The following is a 26,857-nucleotide window of genomic DNA, read 5'->3' as shown; positions in this document are numbered from 1 at the left end:
TGCCTGCATCTTCTCATGCAAACTTATGAATCATAAGACAAAGACACTTTTGACCTCACTGGGTGGCAGGAAGTTTATTGATGCCCTGAGCCCACGGTTCTCCTCTGTCACATACTCCCTCCTCTCCTGCCCAAATCCCAGAAATAAGGCAAGCCACCGTTGATGAAGCATAGAAGTTGGGATATCATTTCCTTCACTCCCTTTGCTTTCAGATAAAGGAGCCAAGGCTGAGAGGGTACAGAGCACCTCTGAGGTTTCCCAGACAGATGGGGCCAGTTTGGGGGCAGGACCCAGGAATTCTGGCACAGGTGCGTTCCCTTCCATCAAGCTGCTGACACCACCCCAGCTCCCACGTCCCTCGTATCTGAAAAGAGGCCCTCACGAATATAAATTGGTTCAGCTACTATGGAAAACAGTATGGAGGTTTCCTAAAAAGCTAAAAATAGAGTTGCCGTATGATCCAGCAATCCCACTCCTGGGCATAAACCTGGAGAAAACTCTAATTTGAAAAGATACATGCACCCCAGGGTTCATTGCTGCACTGTTTACAACAGCCAGGACATAGAGGCAAACTAAGTGTCCATCGACAGATGAATGGATAAAGAAGATATGGTGTATACACACAATGGAATATTACTCAGCCATAAAAAAGAATGAAATAATGCCATTTGCAGCAACATGGATGGACCTAGAGACTATCATACTAAGTGAAGTAAGTCAGAAAGAGAAAGACAAATATCATACGATATCGCCTATATGTAGAATCTAAAATATGACACAGATGAACCCATTTACAAAATAGAAACAGACTCACAGACATAGAAAACAAACTTACGATTACCAAAGGGGAAAAGAGGGGAGGGATAAATGAGGAGTTTGGGAGTAACATATACACACTACTATATCTAAAATAGATAACCAAGAAGGACCTACTGTATGCAGAGGGAACTATAGTCAATATCCTGTGATAAACCATAATGGAAAAGAATATGAAATAGAATATGTGTATACATATTCTGTGTACACCAGAAACTAACACAGCCTTGTAAATCAACTATATTTCAATTAATTTTTTTTTTTAATTTCTGGAAAGAGGCCCTCACCGTGCACTCTCTCGACCTGGTCCACACAGCACCCTAACTGGAGACTTACTGTCTCCACCGCTGACTCAGGTGCTTGCAGTGAGACACAGAGCAGAGGCAACAGCTCCAGGATGAGAGGATATCCCCTGCTGGTGTGACAACCCTCGCCCCTCCAAGATCCAAACCTCCCTCAACCGAATCCCCAGGCCCGCCGTCAGTGATAAAAAAGGTAGAATTGTGCCGTTACCCAAGGTCATCAGGGAAAACTACAGATGATGAAGATTCCGTGATATTCTTTGCAGAAAAAACAGAGTTCGCCTCTCCTTATCCATCTACGTAGCCAACTCTGATTCCAAAAGGCCTTAATATGCTCTCATGTCCCTTTTCCAAAGTCATCTTAAAATATATATTTTTAATCTGAAAAGTCCACCATAATAGCACTTTTGTAGGTCACTCCTCAGGCAGCCCGCCAAGAACAAGGAAGCCGCCTGCATGGGGAGTATGGAGTTTGTACACTAAAATAGATATTTTACTCCTAAGAAAATCCTTCATCTCTTTGCTTAAAGTCTAATGGTGCCTAGTGCATAGATAATCTGAACACACAGGTAATCTGCTTTTCTGTTCCAGAGAAAACCAGTGAAAGAAAACGGATGACAGAGGGAAACTCCCAGGGGCAGACAGAACCTTCAGCGAGAAGTGACAGCAGACACAGTGAAGGAAACAGAAATACTAGAAAAGCAAAACACAATTACTCAAGATTCACGGTGTCTGAGGCTAATTAGTGTAGGGTCCAACAGTTCTCTGTAAGTCAGTAACACCTGAAGGCATCGCGTACGCCATCTGTGCGAATTAACCAGTAGTTAAGGAGAGCACTGTGTCAATAAGAAAAGGTTAAGTTACCTCCTACAATCTCTGTTTAAGGCAAGAAAGAGCATTCAAGAATCCAACAAGTGGGAAGATCCCACATGCCGCGGAGCGGCTGGGCCCGTGAGCCATGGCCGCTGAGCCTGCGCGTCCGGAGCCTGTGGTCCACAACGGGAGAGGCCGCAACAGGGAGAGGCCCGCGTACCACAAAAAATAAAAAAAAAAAAAGAATTCAACAAGTATTTCTTGCACCCTCCACTGTGCCAGCCCTAGGCTAGGTGCAGGGGCACGTGGACAGGCCACGTGGCAGCTGCATGCAGGATAACTTGGTGGAGAAGACACCGAAGAAGGAGAATTGAAATGATAAAAGGTGCTTTCCCTTCCTCCCCCGACACCCATGTGTCCCTTCTAGAAGGAGAACAGGATTTTGAGGCCGGGAGGCCTGAGCGTGCCTGCCGCTAAGAAGAGGCCTTATCTTCAGAAGCCCAGTGAAAGCAAGCCAGGAGCGGGAGGTGCCAGGGCTTGGTGATGGAGAGGGCAGAGAAGCCCAGTGGGGCAGGAGAGAAAACCATTCCCCAAGCTAGAGGAAACCTGGGCCCCCTGCTCTAGGGCCCACATGAGGGACCCCGGGAGCTGCTGAACAGGGAGTCCCCATGGCCTTGAGGGAAGTGCCCGGTCGGCGGGCTCCCTCTGGGCACGTCTGGGGTCAGTGGAGATTACAACTGTGGGGTCTCGGGGCTGCCCAGCAGATGCTGAAGGCCCCAGCCCCACTGTAAAGCTGGCAGGGGGAGCAATGCCACAGGCGGGCAAGCAGCCTCCTCACCGCTGCAGGTTCCCATGCCCTGAGCCTGGATCCCGCATGCCACAGACAAGGGAAGCTCCATTAATGGTATTGCATTTCCTGCCGGCCAGGCTGGGGCAGGGAGAACCTGGAGCCAATTTAGAAAAATCAGGAAATGTGACCTGACCCCAGAGTGTGTTGTAGAGTGAAATCCACACGTTACAACTGCAATGCATCCTAAGAAGACCTCTGACGGGGGTCGGGACAAGCGGTGTAGGAGCACAGGGAACAGAAAACATAACCTCCAGGAAGACAGAGAAGCTTCAAAGAGATGGTGACCTCAAAGGGTCTCCTAAGATGAACGGGAACTTTCCATTTCATTAGGAGGACGGCCCAGGCAGGGGAGCTGGTCCCTGCAGGACCCCAGAGGCAGGAAGAGCAGAGGGAAGTTACCCGTCCAGGGAGGCTGGGGCACAGGCGCCTGGAAGGAGGGCCAGGAGAGGAGGCTGCAGGCGGGGGTCCGAGGCAGGCGGTCTCAGATCCCAGATTCTTCTGGAACCAGAGGCGGGAGGACCCTGGGGTTTGAGTGCTTTGAAAAGTTCATTCTGAGGACTTATCTGATGGCTGCTCACTGCCGAGCTATTTGCTTGCAAAATCCATTTCCAAATGGCCTGCTCATCTGTGAGAAGCTACAGGGACTATATATCAGGAGTAGCCATCCTCCCGATGGTCCGCAGCTGTCTCTCAGCTTCCTTAGGCTGCAGCCCCTCCTATTCCACCAGACCCAGCCTGCAGGCCCGCACACCCACACCTCGAATCACCAGGCACCTACCCTGAGCCTAGCCCCAGGCCTGCCCGCAGCCCGAGATCAGGCAGGGGAGGGTCACTTCTCGTTAGAATGAGCAGACCACAACCCCTGCATTTATGCACGGCCCCTGGTCAGAACCAAGGGAAGACGCCCACAGGCCCACCACCGCAGCGCCCCCGCCCCAGCATCCCACACCTGAGGATGTGCCCTTTCAATCCTAGGAGAGAGGAGACAAAGGGAGAGAAAGCCCTGGCCCCTCCCCCATTTCAACCACCACCTGGCAGGTTCTCCCGGGCCCAGCAGGACTCACAGCTGCTGAGTTGGGGGGACCCACTGAAAACCCTGCTCTGGTTAAAATACATCTATCTGCAGCATTCAGAAAATAGCTATCTACAGTATTGCTTTCAGCTATAATGGAAAACTGATGGCTTTTATCTCCCCAACTTTATGACTATTGATGGGATAGAGGCTGAGGTTTGATGACCATTTAATAGCCGACCCTGTGCAGTTAGGAGAGCATCAGAAAGCAATGAAAGCGCTGAGATGATTGTCTGGCAGAGAATTCTCCGCTGAGGTCCAGGAAGCAAAACAACCACCCTCCCCAGGCTCCGACAGGAGAAGAAAATCAGTCATCATCAGTTCTGTTTCTCCCCCCTCCTTTTTGCCATTGACCTCTGAGAGGTTGATCCAGGGGGGAAGGGAGGGCAGTGGGGGACAGGAGCAATGCAGGTGTGAGCCCTTATGGAGAAAGGGAGGGTGGGAGAGGGGCTCTGGACTGCGGACTCCCAAGATGGGCACCCCACGCCCCGCCCCTTCCAGCCCAGCCTTCACTGCGCCATGGACAAACCAAATGGGATTCTCGCGGAACAACAGGGGCTCAGGACTGTCTAACGAGCTTCCTGCAAAGAGCTGGAAGGAAAAGGAAGGAAGCGGAGGTCCGGTCTAGCCCGTGATCCAAGTGGTCTTAGACCTCCTGTCCACGGCCAGCCAGCCAAAAGCCACCTCCAGGGCTCTGCACGGACTCAAGCATCAAGCCTTCCCTGACAGTCCGTCCCTTTCCCCTGTGTGGGGACCTACCCGTCGCTGCCCGCCTCCCTTTCCACGGTACAGGCCAGGACCCTGTGCTGCGGAACATCACAGTTTTAAACATGGTGGGGAGGGGTGTAGGGGAGGGGGATTCTTTGCAGCGTTCCAAGTACCGTCACGGCGCTTCTCTCATTTTCTGTTCTACGACAGCCCCATGAGGTGGACAGGACAGATTTGATTCTGTTCTTTTTTTTTTTTTTGCAGTACGCGGGCCTCTCACTGTTGTGGCCTCTCCCGTTGCGGAGCACAGGCTCCGGACGCACAGGCTCAGCGGCCATGGCTCACGGGCCCAGCCGCTCCGCGGCATGTGGGATCTTCCCGGACCGGGGCACGAACCCGTGTCCCCTGCATCGGCAGGCGGACTCTCAACCACTGCGCCACCAGGGAAGCCCCTGTCTGTTCTTTAAATAAGGAAACTCAGAGATGTTTCAAGTCCTGAGTCTGGGACCCCAGTGTCTGACCCCCTGTCCAGTTAGCCCTCCACTATGCCAAGCCTCCTCTCAGGACAGGACACTGCCCAGGGAGGCCAGACCTGACCTCTTGCCTGAGTCCTGCCACTCCCTAGCTGTGTGACTGTGGGCAAATAACTCCACCTCTCTGGGCCTCAGCTTCTTCATCTCTAAAATGAAATTTTGTGGGGATGAGCTTCAAGCCTGCCTCTAGCTCTGTTTTGAGGTAGAATCATGGATCCCCCAGGCTCCACCCAGAAACATTTTCAGATACAACGCTGTCCTGTTCTGCCCACAGCTGCCACCTCCTCAGACAGCACACTTTCCTCCCATCATGAATCAGCCTGAGGCACACTACAGACAGAGCAACCAAGGCCCCCCCTCACCGCTGCCAGCGCCCCCTGTTACACATCCTCGAACTAGGGGCCCTCCAAGCCACGCCTCCTTCAAGCAGTGCAGGAGGCAGGGTGCTCAGGCCAGTGGGCGGGGATCTCCAGGGCCCTCTCCTCCCCATCTAGGACCAGTGCAGGTGTTCTGGTTGGTTCTCTCTGAGGCCCCCTTACCAGCTCAACCTCCTTAAAGACACAGGCCCTAATGAAAGCAACTAGAATACAATTGAGCCTGCAAAAGGAGAAACAGGCAGAAGAGGTAGCCAAGAGGTGGCCAAAGTGCCTCCTCCCGCCTGGGCGTCTGTGGATGAGTTCCCAGCAGGGGAAAGGAGGAGGCGGGGGTTCCCCAGACCTGTGCACCTGCCCAGCTTTCTTCCCACCCTGTGCATCTTCCGGGAGGTAAGAGCCCACCTCTGCTCCAAGCACAGCTCTCCACCTCCTTCCGAGAGCAGCAGGGAGAGCCGGCAGCCTAATGACCTCCGCTGCTGCAGCCTCCATCTTCGGAACTCACTGGTTACCACCTGGTAGCTACTAATTTTTGATTTCTTAGGGATTTCCAATCATCTTTGCTGTAACTAGGGGAGGATTAACAAGTTGCAGGCAATGATCCTTGCTAGGTTTACTTAAAACTCCCCCAGAGACACAAACACTTAGGAACCGAACGGAGAAAATACGTCACCACCCCAGGTCCACCTTCCTTCCAGGCTTGGCCCACCAACCCTCTCCAACGTGGCCCGCAGCCCTGCTCTTGACATTACCAACCAGCTTATCCTTTTATGATGCCGACACACGTACAGATTCCTAAAACGTTCCACTTTGGGCATCATCCTTCCTTGTCTTTGGATGGCTGCTAAAGAGGCCTCTGCTTTTTCCGTTCTCAAATTCACTGCTTGGTACAGTCCTCACCCTGCACACCGCCCTGAGAAGTCAGAGGAAACAGACTATCCTCTCCTGAGTGGTCCCTCAGTGGAGAGCCACCCAAACCCACAAATGGCAACTACCCAGAAACACGCCCACCCACTGTGGAGATCCCACTTCAGTCCAGTCCCCCGTCCTCCCCTTCACCTCGAGGAAGGCCCAAGTCAGGGATCCCAGAGCTCCCTTGTTGCCTAAGTACTCCCTTCCCTCTGAGGGCCCAGAATATCTGTCCCCTACCACGTGGCAGGCTCAGATCCAAACATGAGTTTCTTACATGACAGAGTGGATGTACACGTGTAACCATAGCAAGCTCTGCGTGTCACCCACGGGGGAAACGAGACCACCACCAAAACCAGTAAACCTGCGTGTGCGGAGACGTTAAGATTGAAACATTCATATATTTAGAGGAAAAAGAGCTAACAAAACAGCATGTACTGCATGACATCATTGTTGTTAAAAATACGTGTATGCATATTTTAAAAGCCTGGAAGTCTACATTCTCCTAAACGTTCACTTATTTCAGGGTCATTTCAGGGTGTTAGGGCCGCGGATGATCTCTACTTTCTCGAGGTGACCTTCCTGTCTCGGCAGAATTACGTTTTATAGCGAGCACATACAGCTTTTGTCATCAGCAAAAGCAGGAAAGTGAACTTCATTTTGAAAATCAGGAGAAAAAGAAAGAAAGGGGAAGGAGAGGAGGGGAGGGGGGCAGAGGGAGCCTCCTGGTACCCATAATCCACTCCCTTCACGTGACCCCAAGAGACAGGAGGGTCACGTTACAGCAGCTCAGAAGGGACCTGCAAAGTCCCAAACCTGACACTCATCTGAGGGCTGGCAAGAGGCCTCCAGCCTCTGCTCCATACCTCTTAGGATGGGGAACTCCCTACCTAACAAGGTGACTCGTTCCAGTTGGCAACAAGATCACAGAGTTAGTTACAGGCCGAGGTAGTACTGGGACTGCGGCAGTATTAGGATGTAGTATGACTCCTAATCCGGGACTCTTTTCACATGCCTCTATTTCTTCCACTTATTGAGCAACAAGTTTGGAGGACCCAGAGTCTGCTGGAATTGGGGACCAACAGGTGGGAGGCTGGGACAGGTCGTCCCTATCTGCCCAGTGTCTCCCCAGGGCATCTCAAAGCTCCAATCTCTCTCCCTCTCTCTCTCACACACACACACACACACATATACACACACAAACACACACATATACATACACATACACACACAAACACACATACACACACATAAACACACACATACACATAAATACACACAAACACACATACACACACATAAACACACACATACACACTCCTCCCACCACTGGCACCTGTGCTGCGAGCAGAACATCCCTCTCTCCTGGGAGTAGCCGTGCCCAGCCCTGCTTCCCCCTCCTGCCCCCTTCTGGAAGCCTCCTTCCCTCCCCAGCTGCGGGACCCCAACTCCACACCGCCTTCCGTGGCTCTTCTGGCCACACCGCTCCCCTTTTCTGAATGGCTGCAGCACACAGCATAATCCTTACAACACTTAATTAAGCAGGGCCTCCTCTTCATGTTAAATGTTTCCACAGGTGTGAGCCTCGTCTCCCCAAATACGCTTACAAGCTCTCTGAAGGAACTCATGTTTACCGTGCACCTGTGTGCCCGGCCCTAGGCTCTCTGCTTTTCCTGCTCTATTTCACTTAACCCCATAATCTCAATCTCAAGCTCCGGCCTCTCTCCCAAACTCCCACATACACAATTCCACTTGCCTGTTCCAAAGGCTTCCCAACAAACAAGTTCGAAACCCAAACATCTCCCCTCTATGCCCAGACCCCCTTCCCCCTTGCCTCAGGTAACGGCTTCGCCAGCCGGCCGGCCACCAAGCCAGAGACTGCAGTGTCCGCCTGGACTCCTCCCCCCTCCCTCACTGTCCGTGTTCAGCAAGTCCCTGGGAACCGACCTCTGAAGGTCTCAGACCCAGCCCCTCCCCACCCACCCTCTGCCTCAGCCTCCTGATCTCAGGCCCCATCACAGTGGGTCCCCAGCAGGCCCCCCGGTCTCCAGCCGCTCCTTCCTCTGATCCATTGTACACACAGTGGCCAAAGGGATCTTTCTAAAGCACTAACTCTACTGTGTCACTCTCTTGCCTAAGAACTCCATGGCTCCCATTGTCTTCTGGAGAAAATCAGACTCCTTGGCAAAATGCACAAAGGTTTTAGGAGCTGATTCACCCTTGCCTGGCCCCCCCTTTCAAGACACACATTCCCCCTGCGAGGACCAGAAGGGCTGCCTGCTAGAACAGGCCTGCCTACTCCTCCTTCAAGCTCGGCTCAGATACCTCCTCCAAGCCGCCTTGCCCGACAGCCCCTGCCAGCCTCGGGGGCCAGCCCTCCCCCTCCCAGCCGGCACAGCCTGGGGGCTGCTTGGGCAGGCCGGCAGTTTATCTCAGCATCCGGGCTGATGAGCACCTGGAAATGGAGCTCCATGGAAGTCCTGGGGAATGGGTGACCAAGCTTCCATGTGGGCGTAACCATCCTGATTTTGACAAGGAGCACAGAGGCTGCGTGACGTTAAAGAACCAGGCTGAGGTCTCACAACTGCCTACGCAAGGATCTGAAGCCGGGGCTGCGACTCAAGCCCCTCTGAAGAACATTTCTGGGGAACCTTTTCTTGAGCACGTCGCAGTGCTCAGAGACCACCCCCAGCCCACCAAAGGCTGAGTGATGGAGAACTCGCGCACTCAGGAGGACTCCTGTTGGACCAGCGCAATGCACCTTGGGCCAGGCAGGGTATGAGCAGCTCTCCCCAGATTTCCCTCTCGCTCCATTTGAGGATCTTACTGTTCCTTGGTGCTTAATTCAACGTCCTGGTTCTACTCTAGGTGGGAGGGCGCCCATGGTGCTCCACTGTGCTTACCCACCTCAGAGACCCTGGGATAACAGAGGCATGTGCAGGTCTCCGAGCATTGCAAGAGAGCCCCCAAAAGGGCCCTGAGGAGGACAGCTGGGCCCAGAATACCAGGCTAATGCTACTTAAGAAGAAGCAGGGCAGCATTCCTCACCTCTGTGGGTACCGCCCCGGGAGGTCAAAGACCACGTCCTGGCTGGCTACAGGAGAGGTCACATCCCACATCCAGCACGGAGAGGAGGTCCAGTGCAGGGAGCCTGGGGGCACCTCTCAGGCACTGCTCAGCCTGTTCTAGGAATCTCCTCAACGAAGAAGGCTGAAAAAGGAAGGCTCCTCCTGGCAGCCCCAGAGCCTTCTGCTCTGAGAGGGCGGGCCAGCTAGGTTGCTCAGAAGAGCCCAGAGCTTAGAGAAAGGTCTCTTCCCACATTGTAAAGAGTCTCTCGGCCATGGCTGGAGAAACTGAGTCTGCAGTGTCCATATCGTGGTCCCTGAGAGCCCAGGGAGGACATGGGAGGAGGGGATGCTGAGGTCCTAATCCCACTGCAGTGTATGCACTAGCATCCAAGACCATCAGGCACGTGTGGCCCACGCTACGGGCTGTCCCAAGGCTGCACGGCCTCAGGATCCAGACTGACCCTGGCCGAGGGTGTGCTCCCAGGACCTGCAGAGTGCCATGACAGAGCCCCTGGGTTGCCCATGCTGGCAGGACCCCCAGCCCACACTTCCCAAGGCCAAGCCAGTGTTGAGTTTTCCTCAGCTATCTCTCCACTGAAGGGACAGATGAGCAACTTCCCCACACTGGATGGGCTCCTTTCCCTGAGGATATTTCCCAGGAAGCTCTGACCAGCCAACTTACAAACATTTCTTTAGCTCTGATCAGGTTTCTTTTTTTTTCTTTTTTTTTTTTTTTTCGGCCATGCCACGTCTGGGATCTTAGTTCCCCGACCAGGGGTTGAACCCAGGCCCTCGGCAGTGAAAGCACAGAGTCCTAACCGCTGGCCCGCCAGGGAATTCCCTCTGGTCAGGTTTCTGTAATCACCACTTCATCCAAACTGCTTTTGAAGAGGTCACCAACGCCTTCCACTTTCCCAAATCCAACAGTTACCTGGTGTCTTTACCTTTCCAGACCTCTCAACAGCGTCAGGCACAGCTGTCCACGCCTTCTTTTTCAAAAATCTTCTTTGACTCTTGGGGCACCATAACAACACCACCAAACCCTTACCGGGCATTTACAGGGGAGCCAGGCGCATTCTCAGGGCCTCCTCTCATGCTGGCCTCTCCCTAGGAGAACCTACATATTCCCCTGGCCTTAACCACCATAAGTATGTTAATAACCCCCAGAATTTATAACTCCAGTCAAGCTCCAGATGGGAATGTCTCAAAGGCATCTCAGAATTAATGTGCCTAGAATGGAACTCCTGATTTATCTCCCCCTCCAAGCCTTCATCATCTCAGAAAGTGGCACCATTGCCTACCAAGTGGCTCAAGCCAGAAGTCTGTGAGCTCTCCTCGAGTTCCTCTGTCTCCCTCACTGCCACATCAAGGTACATCATGTCCATCTCCAAACTATCTCAAATGTACCCACTTATCTCACTCCACACGGCCAACCCCCTGGCCTGGGCTGCCGTCATCTCTGATCTAGTATACTGAAATAACCTCCTCCCTGGTCTCTCCGAGGTCATTCTTGCCTCCTCCCTTAATTCTCCACCCCATAGCCAGAGTCATCTTTTTATGTCACAACTTCGATAATGTCACTAGCTGACTTCTAAGTATACTCAGAAGAAATCCAAACTCCTTGCCCCGGGCTACACGGTCCCGTGTGACCTGGCTCTGCCTGCATGTCTCTCCCGAGTCCCCTCTGCTCCAGCCACACCAGCCCCGTCAATGCCAACGCCAATGCCGAGCTCCTCTCCTCCCCCCAACTCTTGCGCATGCTACTGCCTCTGAGTGAGATGTTCTTTATTCTACCTGGCTTACTTCTGGCTCCTCGTTCTTCAGGTCTCAGTTTAAATGTCATCTCCTCAGATACGCTTTTCCTGACTGCTCTGCCCAAAGAGGTCCTCCCTCCTTCCCCCGTTATATTCTCTTTCTACATCCTGCTCGTGTCAAAGATGTTAACCATATACTTGTCTGTTTGCTTGACTATTGTCTATCTCCCCCATCAGACTATAAGATCCAAGGGGGCAAGGACCATTTCTACTGTTTCTCCAGTAAGTATCCATATCCAGTGTCTAGCACAGTGTCTGGTACACAATAAGTATCCGTTAAATAAATTAATCAACATTATACATATTATGTGGCAGTACATATACATATTATATACATATAAGAATATTAAAAACAGAGACCTAGTTGGGAAGATAAAGTATCAAAGGAAAGCCACAGGATTAGTGCCACAGGAAGGATGCAGATGAGTTCTAGAAAGCATCATTGGAAGGAGAGGCTAAGAAAGGGCTCAGGGAGATGAGAACCAAACAGGCTTTGAATGAAGTGCAAGTCTAGGTGCTACAAACTGAATGTGTCCCCCCACTCCAAATGGATAGGTTGAAACCCCATCCCCCAATGCAATGGTATTTGGAGGTGGAGTCTTTGAGAAGTAATTAGGTCATGAGGGTAGAGCCCCCGTGATGGGATTCGTGCCCTCATGAAAAGAGGAAGGAACACCCAATCCCTCTTGGCACGCATACAACAAGGAAGCCACGTGAGGAAATTACTCCAAAGAGGGCCCTCGCTGAGAACCCAACCATGCTGGCACCCTGATCTTGGACTACCAGCCTCCAGAATTGTGAGAATAACATGTTTGTTGGTTAAGCCCTCTGGTCTATGGTATTTTGTCAAAGCAGCTCCAGGGGACACAGACGGTAGCAAAGAGAAAGCCCAGGTCACTGAATGGAAGCAGAAATAATCAAGAAGCCTGGTGAACGAAGTAACATCTGGGTAGCTGAGAGCACGCCCCACCCTGTGTGAGCAAAAACACACCCAACCCTGACCAACTTGTACTCTGATTCTCTCTGCATAAGCAGCATCCCCACGATCAGTCATTCCTCCTTCCAATCAGCCAGGGATGGAGCGGGTTCTCACACAGAACTCCACCAATGGGAGCCTTAGCTAGGCAAGGGTGCACCTCATCTCTCTGGGGTGTGAGCTTTATGGAGCCCAGGTGCCCAGAGAGCAGCCTGGGTGGTAAAAGGTAAAGGCACTCTACCCAGCCATGCTGACCTCCCTGTAGCAGCCAGAGCAGAAAGCCGTATAAACCCTATCTTGCAAACTACCTATCTAGGTTGCAGCTTCTCTCTGTGTTTATTCTCCCAGAGCTTTTAGTAATGTTCAACATTCCAGCCTTGTGTCAATTTGCCACAGGAAATTCCAAGAGGAAAAATCTAGGCACCCTTGGCACAGAGTTCAAGGGTAAACAGGGCCTCTACTGAGGCTAGTAGCAGAAGCCAACATGGGATCATCAAGGGGAAGATGGGTCTCAGGGTCTCTGGCAGGGCCAAGGATCCCATGTCCCTCCCCACAGAGTCTCCGCCCACTGCAACCTGGTTAAGTCTTCTTCGGGAGGATGTGACTTCTTTACCCCATGGCACTCCTGGGCACAGCTCTGCTCTGAAGACAGATAGGGCTGCTGGGTTCTGAGCTCTGTTCGAGGCCAGACGGGCCCCTGAACAAAGTTCATCTGTCTGTGCCTCATCTCCCCCAAGAAACAGCTGCTCTCTGAGCCACCAGAGTGACCCAGGGAAGGCCTGGTAGGGAGCAGAGCCGAATTGGGATTTCCAGAGAACTTGAATGGAAATGCTATCATCTGGTTCATTGTGTGGTTCCATTCCCATTGCAGAGGCAATCACCACAGTGTCCAGTCACTGGACTGTGAGTCCCCTGAGGGCAACGGCCTCTGCCTTCTTCATTAACTCTCTAATCTCAACACGAGGCCTGGCCCAGAGTGGACAATCAACAAACAGTGGTCAAATGAATAAAGGAATGGCCCCAAGACCCCCATTCCTCCTGCTACTGGTGAACCACTGGTCCCAGGAATGACTAGCTGGGTTCTAGCAGGGCACCCATTCTGCCCCTTCCATGCCAGTGGCAGACATCACTAATCAATCACAGCTCTCTTTGCTATTGAGCCAGGAGGCAGATTCACAATCCTTCAGACAGCCAGTCCAAGTTGGCCATCTAGAGATGGCAGAGATTCTTAAGTTTGGGGAGGTCAAAGAATCCTTCAAGAATCTAATGAAAGCAACAAGTTTCTCTTTAGAATATACACGCAAAACTTTACATGTGATTTCGAGATATTCAAGATCCTCTCCTTTAAAAGAAGTAAAGGCATGGAAGCCCCAAGCCTGTACTCAAATAATCATTTGCTGCCCTTCAGAGAAAATCTGCTGAAAACATCAGCCAGCAGATTCTAGAGCCCAAAAGAAGCTGAGGGACAGCCCCCAGGAGCCAAGAATCAAACCCAGACCTGTCCACCCACACTGCCTACAGACACCAGACACGTACCAAGCTAGGCAAGGGTGGGGAGGGGGCTTGCTGAAGGGATGCCTCCCTGCTCCCTGCAGTTGAGAAGGGAGACACCAACCCCTCTGCCTTCCCAGCAATCCTCTCCGACAAGGACAGTGTCCACGGCACAAAGGAGCCCAGGCAGCCAGGGTAGTCCCAGGCTGGAATCTATTTATGCACATCCTCGGCACCCAAAGGTTAACATACAGCCCGAAATATGGCATAGGGCCAGCACCGAGTTATTTATATCCTCTTGGCCGACCAAGAGGAACAGGGCATTTTAGTGGGCCTCTCCAAATGAGGCCTGGAGGGACACAGTTTACAATACAACACAATCATCACACACACACACACACACACACACACACAATCTGGACCATCCTTGCAATGAGTGTAAGCTTAGAAAGTATAAACCAAAAGATTACGTTTAAAAAAGAAGTAGGTCATGGCTCACTGGGGGGCTGGGGTGCGAGAAATTAGCCAAATTCCATGGAACAATTCCAAGAGATTCTCCAGGCTTTCCAGACTCCATATCAGACAGCTTTTAAAGGAAAAGCTTCTCCTGGTCCTAAATCCACAGCCCTAAAGGCCTGTGGGATGTGAACCAGACAAAGGCAGAAGGCAGGGCATGGGCTCCCGGAGTGCAACTTCAAGAAGAATCGGACCCACGGCTTGAGCAGGAAGCTTCCACTCTCAGAGGCTCCCTGCCTTGGTCACTGACCCCAAACTGATCCTGGTCCAAAGAGCAGGAAGAGAGTTCGGAAATGCTCCCAATACCCACAAGTCCCCCCAAAAAATACCCTTCAAACCCCTCTGCAAACCCCTCTGCTTTGTGCTTAGTAACGTTCGTAAGACAGCACAGCAGTCTGTTAAATATCACACGGGGCTGTACAAGGCCTGCCGCTAGGTGCGCCGCACAGCACGTCAATGGGCTTGCTTTAATGGAGTGCCATGGGGCGGGGGTCTGGCAGAGCTGTCCCCCAAGGAGTCCTGGGCCAAGATTCATTCGGGGAGAAGCCTGGGCATAGCCGGGCCAACTCCCCAAGCTGAAGGGCAAGGGGGGCCAGGCAGGCCCAGTGAGGTGCAAACTGGACACTATAGCCCTGGAGGGTGGAGCGTGTTCTAGGAGATGCCTGCAGACAAGGCCTCATTCCCAAAGAGTCAGCCCAGAGAGGCTCTCCTGTGACCCCCATCAAGGCCAGCTCCATCCACTAAAGTAGCCAGGACAGGAAGACTTGGGGGGTCCCCCGTTCCTGCTCCAAACACCATAGCACTGGGTCATCCCATTTTCACAGACAAGATTTCCACCTATGGTGGCCACCCTGGTAGGCAGAAACCTGGAGGAAACCAAGGCCAGGAGGGAAAGGAGAGTACCCCTTCCTGGGCGTAGTGGAGAACTGCCTGTTCTCCAGAGGCCCCCTCCCCAGCCACCCATCACCTCCCGGGCTCCTCCATGGACCAGAAAGACAGGGTCCAGGCGTCAGTAAGTCAAGCCCGCAAGAGCATGGAAGGAAGTCGGCTCCTCTCCATCAAAGCTGCCCTTCCACATCATCTACCCTGACGAGGGATCTCTGGTCATTTCCTCTTGTAGCAAGGGCTCACCTCTCTAGGAATATGACCTCAAGTGGAGGCGCAGGGGAAGAAGGCAGATGGGAAAGCTGCTTGTGATAGACTCAGATCCAAAGACCGGGAAGGGGTCCTTGGAAAATGGGGAGCATCCTTGTTTGATCAGTGAAGAAGCAGCCCGGGCACGCAGAATGAAATGGTCCATCCAGGATCACGCGGAAGACCAGGGGCAGGGTGAACACAGAAGGCAGCTCTTGCAGCTGCGGGGTTACCATGGCAAACACCTCCACCCACCTCCCACTCTGCATCACAGACAGAGCTTCCCAAGGACACTTGGCCACACTGTAACAAGCCCCCAGGTCCTGCCAGACTCACCCTACACTCGGGTTCTGCCCTCACCCCTCGTCTTCCCACTTGCAGGACCATACTTTAAATCTGCATGGGGATGGGAGCTGGGTGGGATGGGAGTTGGGGGAGATGCATTAGAGGAACGCCCTGGTTCTAGACCAGGAGCTCAGCCAGCCACATCCAGGATCACCTGGAACTTCCTACGTGAGACCCAACTCAATAATCCAGACACAGCACTGTCCTTGAGTCCCATGGTTGCTGTTATTTTTTTTTTAAGATTTTTTTTTTTGGTGTGGACCAATTTTAAAGACTTTATTGAATTTGTTACAATATTGCTTCTGTTTTATATTTTGGTTTTTTTGGCCGCGAGGCATGTGGGATCTTAGCTCCCCAACCAGGGATCGAACCCGTACCCCCTGCATTAGAAGGTGAAGTCTTAACCACTTGACTGCCAGGGAAGTCCCACTGTTGTTTAAATTTATATCAGGGTGCATGGCACTCACAGGCTTGGCTCGGTGCCTCTCAGCAAACTGTCAGCCCTTAGGTCCTGGGACGCCTCATTCTTGACGCTCCCAATACTTAGTTTTGTTTAAACACCTCTGGTTCTACCACGTGAAGCTTCTGCCCCAGCTCTCCTGTTCCTAACTCCCCCCATCTCCAAACAAACAAAAACCCCTCTGGCTCTTTGAACAGACACAGATGTTCTACAGGCCACCAAAACCACCCTGCTCCACGCTCTCCAATCTCCTTAGGAGCTGCACATGTTGTCCTCCCTTAAAACACCACTAATAAAGGGTGTTCACAAGGCTGCTCTGCTCAGGACCCCTGCAGAGACGTCCACCTGAGGTTTTGATGCTGGGCAGTGGTGCACCTGGCCTTGGTCCTGACACCCTGGCTTGTGGTCACTGAGCCTGGACTCAGGCTGGCCCTCCAGCCCCTACAGTCCCTCATCCATCCTGTCACCCCACATACACCGTTTGTTGTGCAGCCTGACCAGGTCAGTTTAGCATTTAGGACAAGGAGAAATGCATTTCCATCCAAGAATTAATAGGCTCCTTCCGTCACGTTTGGGGAGTGACATGGCCCATCCCGTCTTGGCTTTCTCTCAGCTCTCGGGAAGCTGAGCCCCAGCCCGACAGACTCCTGACTTCCTTTTGTGGGCCCTCAGTTTCTAATATTTTTTTGCCTTTTTCTTTTGGCTGCGTTGGGACTTCACTGCTGCATTCGGGCTTTCTCTAGTTGCGGTGAGTGGGGGCCACTCTTCGTTGCGGTGCACGGGCTTCTCATTGCAGTGGCTTATCTTTGTCGTGGAGCACGGGCTCTAGGCAAGCAGGCTTCAATAGTTGCAGCTTGCGGGCTCAGTAGTTGCGGCACGTGGGCTCAGTAGTTGTGGCACGCGGGCTCTAGAGCTCAGGCTCAGTAGTTGTGGCGCACGGGATTAGCTGCTCCACGGCATGTGGGATCTTCCCGGACTAGGACTCGAACCCGTGTCCCTGGCAGATGGATTCTTAACCACGGCGCCACCAGGGAAGTCCCTCGGTTTCTACTTTTAACCATCCTCTTGTAGTGTGCATATTTTATTTGAAATCACTCCCATTGTTTTTGTAAGCAATAAGGTATGTTTCTTTAAGTAAGCAAAAGAGAAGAGCCCACTTTCTTCAGGCTTTCCCAGTCCTGCGGGGATCAGCCCTTCTCCGAACTCCAGCTCATTTTCCAAACCAAGGTAGTGCCTCCTCTTCAGCCACAGAGGCCCTGAGCTCCCCTCCCTCTGCAGCCCCATCCTCCAATCCCCGCCACAACCCCCAACCCCATTTCTCCACTCCAACCTCTTTACTGAGCTCCAGGCCCACAGGTCCAAATGCCCCAGACATTGCAACGGGGGTGGCAATGGTCCCCCCCGCACCACCATCTCAGATGCTGCACACCCCCAGTGCTGAATGATCCATCGCCCCAGAATTATTCACCCGGTAAACATGGTGGCCACCATTCATGTATCCATTCAAGTAATGTTCATGGAGCGCTCGCCATGCGTCAGGCTCTATGTGCAGGACCAGGTGCGGAGTAAACAAAACAGAAATGCCTCTCCCTCCAGGGAACTTTCAACCAGTCCCCAGTCCTGTCAAGTCTACTTACCAATCATCTCTGAACTGATACACTTCTCCCCATGCCCACAGCCACTATCTTAGTCCAGGCCAGTGTGCTACACTGGGAGGAAAGCACTGGAGATCGGATCCAGCTCTCAAATGCATGAGCTGTGTGACCTTGGGCAAGTTACTTTCTACGACCCTGATGATTTGACAGATAAAGACAATAACAGTACCTACCTCATAGCCTTGTTGCAAGGATTAATGAGATAAACCATATAATAGACCAGTGTCTGGGGTCCAGTAAGCAATCCCTGTCTCCCTAGCAGCCTCACCTCTGGCCTTCCCACCCCGTGGCCCACACTCCACGTGCACCCACCACCTGCAGGTGCCCAAAATCACAGGCTCTCTCCTACCCTCCAGCCTTTGCATATTCTTTCCCCACATACAAATAACACAACAAATAATTCTGTGCAAAAGATGTTTCCCGCATCCATACATCCATCTAACAGCTGCCCACCAACAACATGTGGCCCCATTACATGTTCCTTTTATTTGCATGCCAGACTCATTCCCTGGCTTTCTCCTTCTCATGTTCCGAGGTTCAGCTCAAGGCCCCGTCCTCTGGAGCCCCAGGTTGAGGCAGATGCCCTTCTCCTGTGCACCCTCCTCTGGGAGCCCACAGCCCTCAGCCCACTGCATTGGGATCCCTGCTCCCCCTGTCTATCTCCCTTCTGGGTGCTCCTTGGAGAGCATCGTGTTCACCTCTGCATGCCTGAGCCTTAGAACCATGCACTGGATGCAAGAGAGGTTCAATAAATGGTTAATAACAAACGAGAAAAATGGAAGAATCACAGAGGCAAATTTCAACTCACTGTAACAAAACAAACCTTCCAAATAATTAGACACTTATTAAGCAATTACTTTATGCCAAACTCTGCACTAAGCTTTAACACATATGTCTTCTAATCCTCACAATAATGCTGTGCCTTGGGTATTTTTATTTCCATTTCATGGGTGAAGGGATGGACACTCAGGACATTTAAAAAGCCTGCTCAAAATCACACAGCTAGTAAGTGGAAAAGTCAGGATTCAAACCCAGGACCATCAGAGTCCCCATGCTCCACCCAGCACTAGACGAGCTCAGCTGTCAGTGTGGAAGGAGCTGCCTCTGGGATGTGCAAGAGCCCTTCCATGACGGCCACAGGACCTCACCAGGATAATGGGTGGGCTTCCTTTAGAAGTGGACCTAAAGTCACTGAAGGTCCCTTCTTACTCCAGGCTCTAGGGTCTATGATGTTAAATTAGGAGCTCCTAGGGTGGTTCATCTTGGTTTCCCCCATGGTGCTTAGCCTGAAGCACGGCACACAGCAGGCGAATGATAAACCTGTGCTGAATAAATGAATGGACAGATGAATGAACGGATGAATAGATGGATGGGTGAATGGATGGATGGATGGATGGATGGATGGATGGATGGATGGATGGATGGATGGATGAATGGATGAATGGATGGATGGATGGATGGATGGATGGATGGATGGATGGATGGATGGATGAAGGAAGGAAGGGAAGGACGAATGAATGAATGAATGACAATTTGTTTTGCACATGTCCGAGTCACCCTCTCTTCTGGGCTCAAGATCCTAACCCAGCGAACTCGGGAATGTCGAGCAGGCAGAGCACCCCAGCCGACTCCCCTCAGAGCTGCAGCGGCCCCTACCTGCAGAGGTGGTCTGTCCGGCACAGGCTGCGGAGGTCCAGGCAGTTGGGCTTCTCCTTGTCCTCGTAGGAGCAGCTGGGCAGGATGGTCTGGCGGCGGCGCTCAGCGCACGCCTGGTCCTGGCAGGAGCAGAAGAGCATGCGGTAGGTATACTCGCTGGGCACGCGGTCAAAGAACTGGCGCAGGGCCTTGTGGCACTTGCGGCGGTTGCAGCGCTCAGTGGGCGAGATCTCGCGGTTGCAGATGGAGATGTAGGAGGAGCGCAGCTTCTTGCAGTTGTCATTCAGGTTGCAGGCTTTGGCGGCATCCAGGCAGTGGTTGCTCTTGGCGCTGACTGCCGGGTCTGCCCCTGTCCCTGGAGGGAAGGAAGGAGGCAGTCAGCCAATGCTGGGGACACCCCCCAGGGTCACTGTGCTCTTGGACTCGGCTTGCTCATCTGTGAGATGGGGATCACTTAGCAGCCCTCCCGCCTAAGGCTGTGATGAAGATCAAGTGAGTTAATATGCGGGTCCACTGAGCAAGCTGTACGTACGGTGCGCTTTTAGGATGACAACTATTAAACCAAAGTCTTATTTAAAACTTATTTCAAAAACAGTATGAAGATTCCTTTAAAAAGCTAAAAATAGAGCTACCAAATGATCCAGCTATCCCACTCCTGGGCATATAACCAGAGAAGACGAAAACTCCAATTTGAAAAGATACATGCACCCTAATGTTCATAGCAGTGCTATTTACAATAGCCAAGACATGGAAACAACCTAAGTGTCCATAAACAGATGAATGGATAAAGAAGATGTGGTGTATATAAACAATGGAATACTACTCAGCCATAAAAAAGAATGAAATAATGCCATTTGCAGCAACATGGATGGACCTACAGATTATCATACTAAGTGATGAAAGTCAGAGGAAGACAAATATTATATGATATCATTTATATGTGGAATCTAAAAAATAATACAAATGAATCTGTACACAAAACAGAAACAGACACAGAAGACAAACAAGACCAGAGAGAAAAGGGGAGGGGGAGGGATAAATTAGGGGTATGGGATTAACAGACACAAACTACTATACATAAAATAGATAAGCAACAAGGATTTACTATATAGCACAGGGAACTATATTCAGTATCTTGTAATAACCTATAATGGAAAATAATCTGAAAATATATACATATGTATATAACTGAATCACTTTGCTGTACACCTGAAACTAACACAATATTGTGAATCAACTATACTTTGATTTAAGAAAAAAATTATCACAAGACCAAAAAGCAAGCAACTAGGCGTTTGTGGCCCTGTTCACAAAAGTGGGAAATGGGGAAACAAAGGGACTGGCTCAAGAGTACACAACTGGATGGCCATTGATGCAAGATGGGTCCCCGGGTCCCTGGGCACCCAAGGTCGCACATGTGAGCAGGGCTTCCGGTCAGGGAGCACTGCTGGCCCTTAGGAAGTTCCCACTATGGGATCTTCAGCAGCCAGGGTACCAACAGCACCACAGCCACCATCCTCACCCCCACCACTGTGACCACTGAAACTGTCCCCACACATTTCAAAAGGCCCCATGGGGTGGGACTGCTACTGCAGACACTTAGTGCAACCGGGACCACTGAAAGCAAGCGCTGGGCTGGGAGCCCTGCAGTGTGAGGAGGAGGCTGAAGGCCAGCCTCAGGCTCCAGCAGGGCTGAGCCCTTAATCAAGCAAAGCGCAGATGAGCTGGAGGCTGGGACCTTGGCATCAGAGCCGTGGCTTTGAGCTTCATGCCACTGCCTGTGGAGCAAAACACCTCGGTGATCCCGGGAACTGTCGGGTTCCTTCTGTGGTGTCTGCCCCAACCCCCAAGTCTCAGCTGTTCTGAGGGGAACACATGGCACAGGGACCCCCCCAGCCACCAGCCTACTCCCACCTGCAGAGCACCTCTTGTCCATCCTGATGACAGAGTAGGGAGGCAGGAATTCAGTCTGCACAGACCCCTCACCTGCCACCCCATGACATTCTGGTGAGAGCTGGGTGGGAGATCTTCTAGCACACTGGCAGCAAACCAGAGCAGGAGCCCAGATCTGGCCAGCACCGTGGTGTACCAGGGAGAGCCACCGGCTTAGGTCCTAGGATGGATGCGCCATGGTCTCTCATTCATTCCTCATCCACCCAACAAATGCTTTTCAGTATCTCTTGAGCACTACCCTATCCACGTGAGGCCCTGCCCCACAGAGGGTGGGAAAGACTAGGGTGTGGCCACGTCTACCCTCCCATGGCACTTCCAGCACAGGTCCCAGTGTTCCGATCACCTGGTCATTAATGATCTATCAAGTCCCGCCTCTGCACAGCCCTCTCCCTGCCAGGTGCTGGGCTGGACCCGTACATGTAAGAGGAGCCCCTTCTCAAAGACCTCACAAATCTAGCTAGGAAACGAAGAGGCAGAGCAGCGGAATGATTAAGACTGGGCATCCTAAAGCTGAGGCATCTGCATCGATTACTCATCCTGCTGCTTATCAGCTGTGTGGCCTTGGGCAAGTGGCTGGACCTTCCTTCGCCTCAGTCTCCCCGTCTGGAAAATAGTACCTACTTCATAGCGCTGCTGTGAGCATGAATGAGCTCATTTTTCTCTCTCTCTCCCTCGTCTACTAGATCATCCCCATCTGCTATTACATTGCCCATCTTTAAGGGAAAAAAAGAACTTCTCGTGACCACACGCCCACTGCTAAGCTACCACCCTATCTTTCTGCTCCTCTTTAAAGCAAAACCCCTCAAACGAGTCATCTATATCAGTAGTCACTTTCTCCCCTCCCGTTCTCTCCTGGACCCACGGCAGCCTGGCATTTGCCTCCTTCCTTGGCAGTGATCAGAGGCCCTGGGGGTTCCTCCTCCCCTGCCCATCGGCACACTGGACACAACTGGTGGCTCCCTCAGCCCCCCTTTTCTCACAGCCTTCCTGCTGCCTCCCTTTGCTCTCCCTCCAGGCCTGCTTCACTGGTTCCATCTTCTCCACCAGGGCTCAGCCCCCTTTCCTCTATATGCACCCACTCCCCAGGGCCTCCACTCATGCATGGCCTTACACACCATCAATACGCTGTCGACTCCCAAATTTATATCCCCAGCCAGGTGAGGGACCTGCACTCTGAACCCCAGACTCATATGTCCAGCTGCCTGCCCATCAACTCCACCTGAAAGGCTATCACCCACATCTCAAACCACACCCCACGTTCCCCCAAGGCTGCCCCCCACCCCGGGTCTTCCTCATCCCTCTGAAAACAACTCCAGCCTTCCAGTAGCTCAGGCCAAAATTCTTGGTCCTCCCTTGACTGCTCTCTTATCCACAGCAGAAAGATCTGGGAGAACATACCCAGAATCCAGCCACTCTCACCACCACCACCGTCCCCACCTCGGTCCAAACCATTGTCACTGTGTACTGGTAAAGGTCTCCTTCCCAGTCTCCCTGCTCTGTCCTTCTGCCTCCCACCCCACAGCAATCTTCTCTCATCACAGCTGGAGTGAACCTTCTAGAACCTAAGGCAGAGATAATGCTCCTGGGCCCCAAAGCTTCCAGTGGCTTCCCCATCTCATTCAGAGGCCTTGGCAGGGTCCACAAGGCTCTATATGTGTGCTGTCCAATATGGCAGCCATTACCTCATGTGGCCATCGAACTTGAAATGGAGCTAGCCCGAAAAGAAATGTGCACACCAGATTTTGAAATCTTAATGAGAAAAAATAATAATGTAAAGCATTTCATTTCAAACAATGTTTTACCTGATTACATGTTGAAGTGATAATATTTTGGATATATTGTGTTAAACAAAAGTATTTATTAATTTAACTTGCTTCTTTTTAACTTTTTTAATGCACCTATCAGAAATTTTAGAATTGGTGGGAGGGATAAATTGAGAGACTGGTATTTACCTATACACACTACTATATATAAAATAGATAACTAATAAGGACCTACTGTGTAGCACAGGGAACTCTGCTCAGTAGTCTCTAATGACTGATATGGGACAAGAATCTAAAAAAGAGTATGAGATTAGTTCAAGATGGAGGAGTAGAAGGACGTGCACTCACTCCCTCTTGCGAGAGCACCGGAATCACAACTAACTGCTGAACAATCATCGACAGGAAGACACTGGAACTCACCAGAAAAGATACCCCACATCCAAAGACAAAGGAGAAGTCACAATGAGATGGTAGGAGGGGCGCAATCACAATAAAATCAAATCCCATAACTGCTGGGTGGGTGACTCACAAACTGGAGAACACTTATACCACAGAAGTCCACCCACTGGAGTGAAGGTTCTGAGTCCCATGTTAGGCTTCCCAACCTGGGGGTCCGGCAATGGGAGGAGGAATTCCTAGAAAATCAGACTTTGAAGGCTAGCAGGATTTGATTGTAGGACTCTGACAGGACTGGGGTAAACAGAGACTCCACTCTTGGAGGGCACAAACAAAGTAGTGTGTGCACTGGGACCCAGGGGAAGGAGCAGTGACCCCATAGGAGACTGAACCAGACCTACCTGCTAGTGTTGGAGGGTCTCCTGCAGAGGCAGGCGGTGGCTGTGTTTCACCGTGAGGACAAGGACACTGGCAGCAGAAAGTCTCGGAAGTACTCCTTGGCAGGAGCTCTCCCAGAGTCCGCCATTAGCCCCACCAAAGAGCCTGGGTAGGCTCCAGTGTTGGGTTGCCTCAGGCCAAACAACCAACAGGGAGGGAACCCAGCCCCAACCATCAGCAGACAAGCAGATTAAAGTTTTACTGAGCTCTGCCCACCAGAGCAACACCTAGCTCTACCCACCACCAGTCCCTCGCATCAGGAAACTTGCACAAGCCTCTTAGATAGCCTTATCCACCAGAGGAAAGACAGCAGAAGCAAGAAGAACTACAATCCTGCAGCCTGTGGAACAAAAATCACATTTACAGAAAGATAGACAAGATGAAAAGGCAGAGGACTATGTACCTCTGGCCAAGGAACAAGATGAAGGAACAAGATAAAGGAACAAGATAAAAGGAGGAACAAGATAAAACCCCAGAAAAACAACTAAATGAAGCAGAGATAGGCAACCTTCCAGAAAAAGAATTCAGAATAATGGTAGTGAAGATGATCCAGGACCTCAGAAAAAGAATGGAGGCAAAGATGGAGAAGATGCAAGAAATGTTTAACAAAGATCTAGAAGAATTAAAGAACAAACAAACAGAGATGAACAATACAATAACTGAAATGAAAAATACACTAGAAGGAATCAACAACAGAATAACTGAGGCAGAAGAATGGATAAGTGACCTGGAAGACAGAATGGTGGAATTCATTGCCACAGAACAGAATAAAGAAAAAAGAATGAAAAGAAATGAAGACAGCCTAAGAGACCTCTGGGACAACATTAAATGCAAGAACATTTGCATTATATGGGTCCCAGAAGGAGAAGAGAGAGAGAAAGGACCTGAGAAAATATTATAAGAGATTATAGTCGAAAACTTCCCTAACATGGGAAAGGAAATAGCCACCCAAGTCCAGGAAGCACAGAGAGTCCCATACAGGATAAACCCAAGGAGAAACACGCTGAGACACATGGTAATCAAATTGACAAAACTTAAAGACAAAGAAAAATTATTGAAAGCAACAAGGGAAAAATGACAAATAACACACAAGGGAACTCCCATAAGGTTAACAGCTGATTTCTCAGTAGACACTCTACAAGCCAGAAGGGAGTGGCATGATATATTTAAAGTGATGAAAGGGTAGAACCTACAATCAAGATTACTCTATCCGGCAAGGATCTCATTCAGATTCGATGGAGAAATCAGAAGCTTTACAGATGAGCAAAAGCTAAGAGAATTCGGCACCACCAAACCAGCTCTTCAACAAATGCTAAAGGAACTTCTCTAAGTGGGAAACACAAGAGAAGAAAAGGACTTACAAAAACAAACCCAAAGCAATTCAGAAAATGGTAATAGGAACATACGTATCGATAATTACCTTAAACATTAATGGATTAAATGCTCCAACCAAAAGACACAGGCTCGCTGAATGGATACAAAAACAAGACCCATATATATGCTGTCTACAAGAGACCCACTTCAGACCTAGGGACACATACAGACTGAAAGTGAAGCGATGGAAAAAGATATTCCATGCAAATGGAAATCAAAAGAAAGCTGGAGTAGCAATACTCATATCAGATAAAATAGAGAATAAAGAATGTTAAATGTTTAAAATAAAGAATGTTACAAGAGACAAGGAAGGACACTACATAATGGTCAAGGGATCAATCCAAGAAGAAGATATAACAATTATAAGTATATATGAACCCACATAGGAGTACCTCGATACATAAGGCAACAGCTAACAGCTATAAAAGAGGAAATCAACAGTAACACAATAATAGTGGGGGACTTTAACACCTCACTTACACCAATGGACAGATCACCCAAACAGAAAATTAATAAGGAAACACAAGCTTTAAATGACACTATAGACCAGATAGATTTAATTGATATTCATAAGACATTCCATCCAAAAACAGCAGATTACACTTTCTTCTCAAGTGCACACGGAACATTCTCCAGGGTAGATCACATCTTGGGTCACAAATCAAGCCTCAGTAAATTTAAGAAAGTTGAGATCAAATCAAGCATCTTTTCTGACCACAATGCTATGAGATTAGAAAACAATTACAGGGGGAAAAAACGTAAAAAACACAAACACATGGAGGCTAAACAATACGTTACTAAATAACCAAAAGATCACTGAAGAAATCAAAGAGGAAATCAAAAAATATCTTGAGACTAATTACAACAAAAACACAATGATCCAAAACCTATGGGATGCAGCAAAAGCAGTTCTAAGAGGGACGTTTATAGCAATACAAGTCTACCTCAAGAAACAAGAAAAATCTCAAATAAACAATCAAACCTTATACCTAAAGGAACTAGAGAAAGAAGAAAAACAAAACCCAAAGTTGGTACACGGAAAGAAATTATAAAGATCAGAGCAGAAGTAAATGAAATAGAAACAAAGAAAACAATAGCAAAGATCAATAAAACTAAAAACTGGTTCTTTGAGAAGATAAACAAAATTGATAAACCACTAGCCAAACTCATCAAGAAAAAGAGGGAGAGGACTCAAATCAATAAAATTAGAAAAGAAAAAGAAGTTACAGCAGACACCACAGAAATACAAAGCATCCTAAGGGACTACTACAAGCAACTCTATGCCAATGAAATGGACAACCTGGAAGAAATGGAAGAATTCTTAGAAAGGTATAACCTTACAAGACTGAACCAGGAAGAAATAGAAAATATGAACAGACCAATCACAAGTACTGAAATTGAAACTGTGATTAAAGATCCTCCAACAAACAAAAGTCCAGGACCA

At 50.3% G+C, this 26,857-nt stretch overlaps 1 protein-coding gene across 2 annotated transcripts in view; it reads right to left on the bottom strand.

The window, feature by feature from the left end:
• The window catches only part of GFRA2 (GDNF family receptor alpha 2), a 98,386-nt gene that overhangs the window by 36,331 nt on the left and 35,198 nt on the right, over nt 1-26,857 (bottom strand). For both annotated transcript variants that reach the window (XM_004270619.3, XM_049711566.1), the window contains exon 4: nt 19,490-19,844. In XM_004270619.3, the coding sequence (XP_004270667.1) occupies nt 19,490-19,844 (355 nt within the window). The remainder of the gene's footprint in view (nt 1-19,489; nt 19,845-26,857) is intronic.

The sequence above is a fragment of the Orcinus orca genome, chromosome 6, assembly GCF_937001465.1.
Source record: "Orcinus orca chromosome 6, mOrcOrc1.1, whole genome shotgun sequence".
NCBI lineage: Eukaryota > Metazoa > Chordata > Mammalia > Artiodactyla > Delphinidae > Orcinus > Orcinus orca.
Note: the sequence above shows the minus strand (reverse complement) of the source record. Positions and strands in the feature narration are given on the sequence as shown.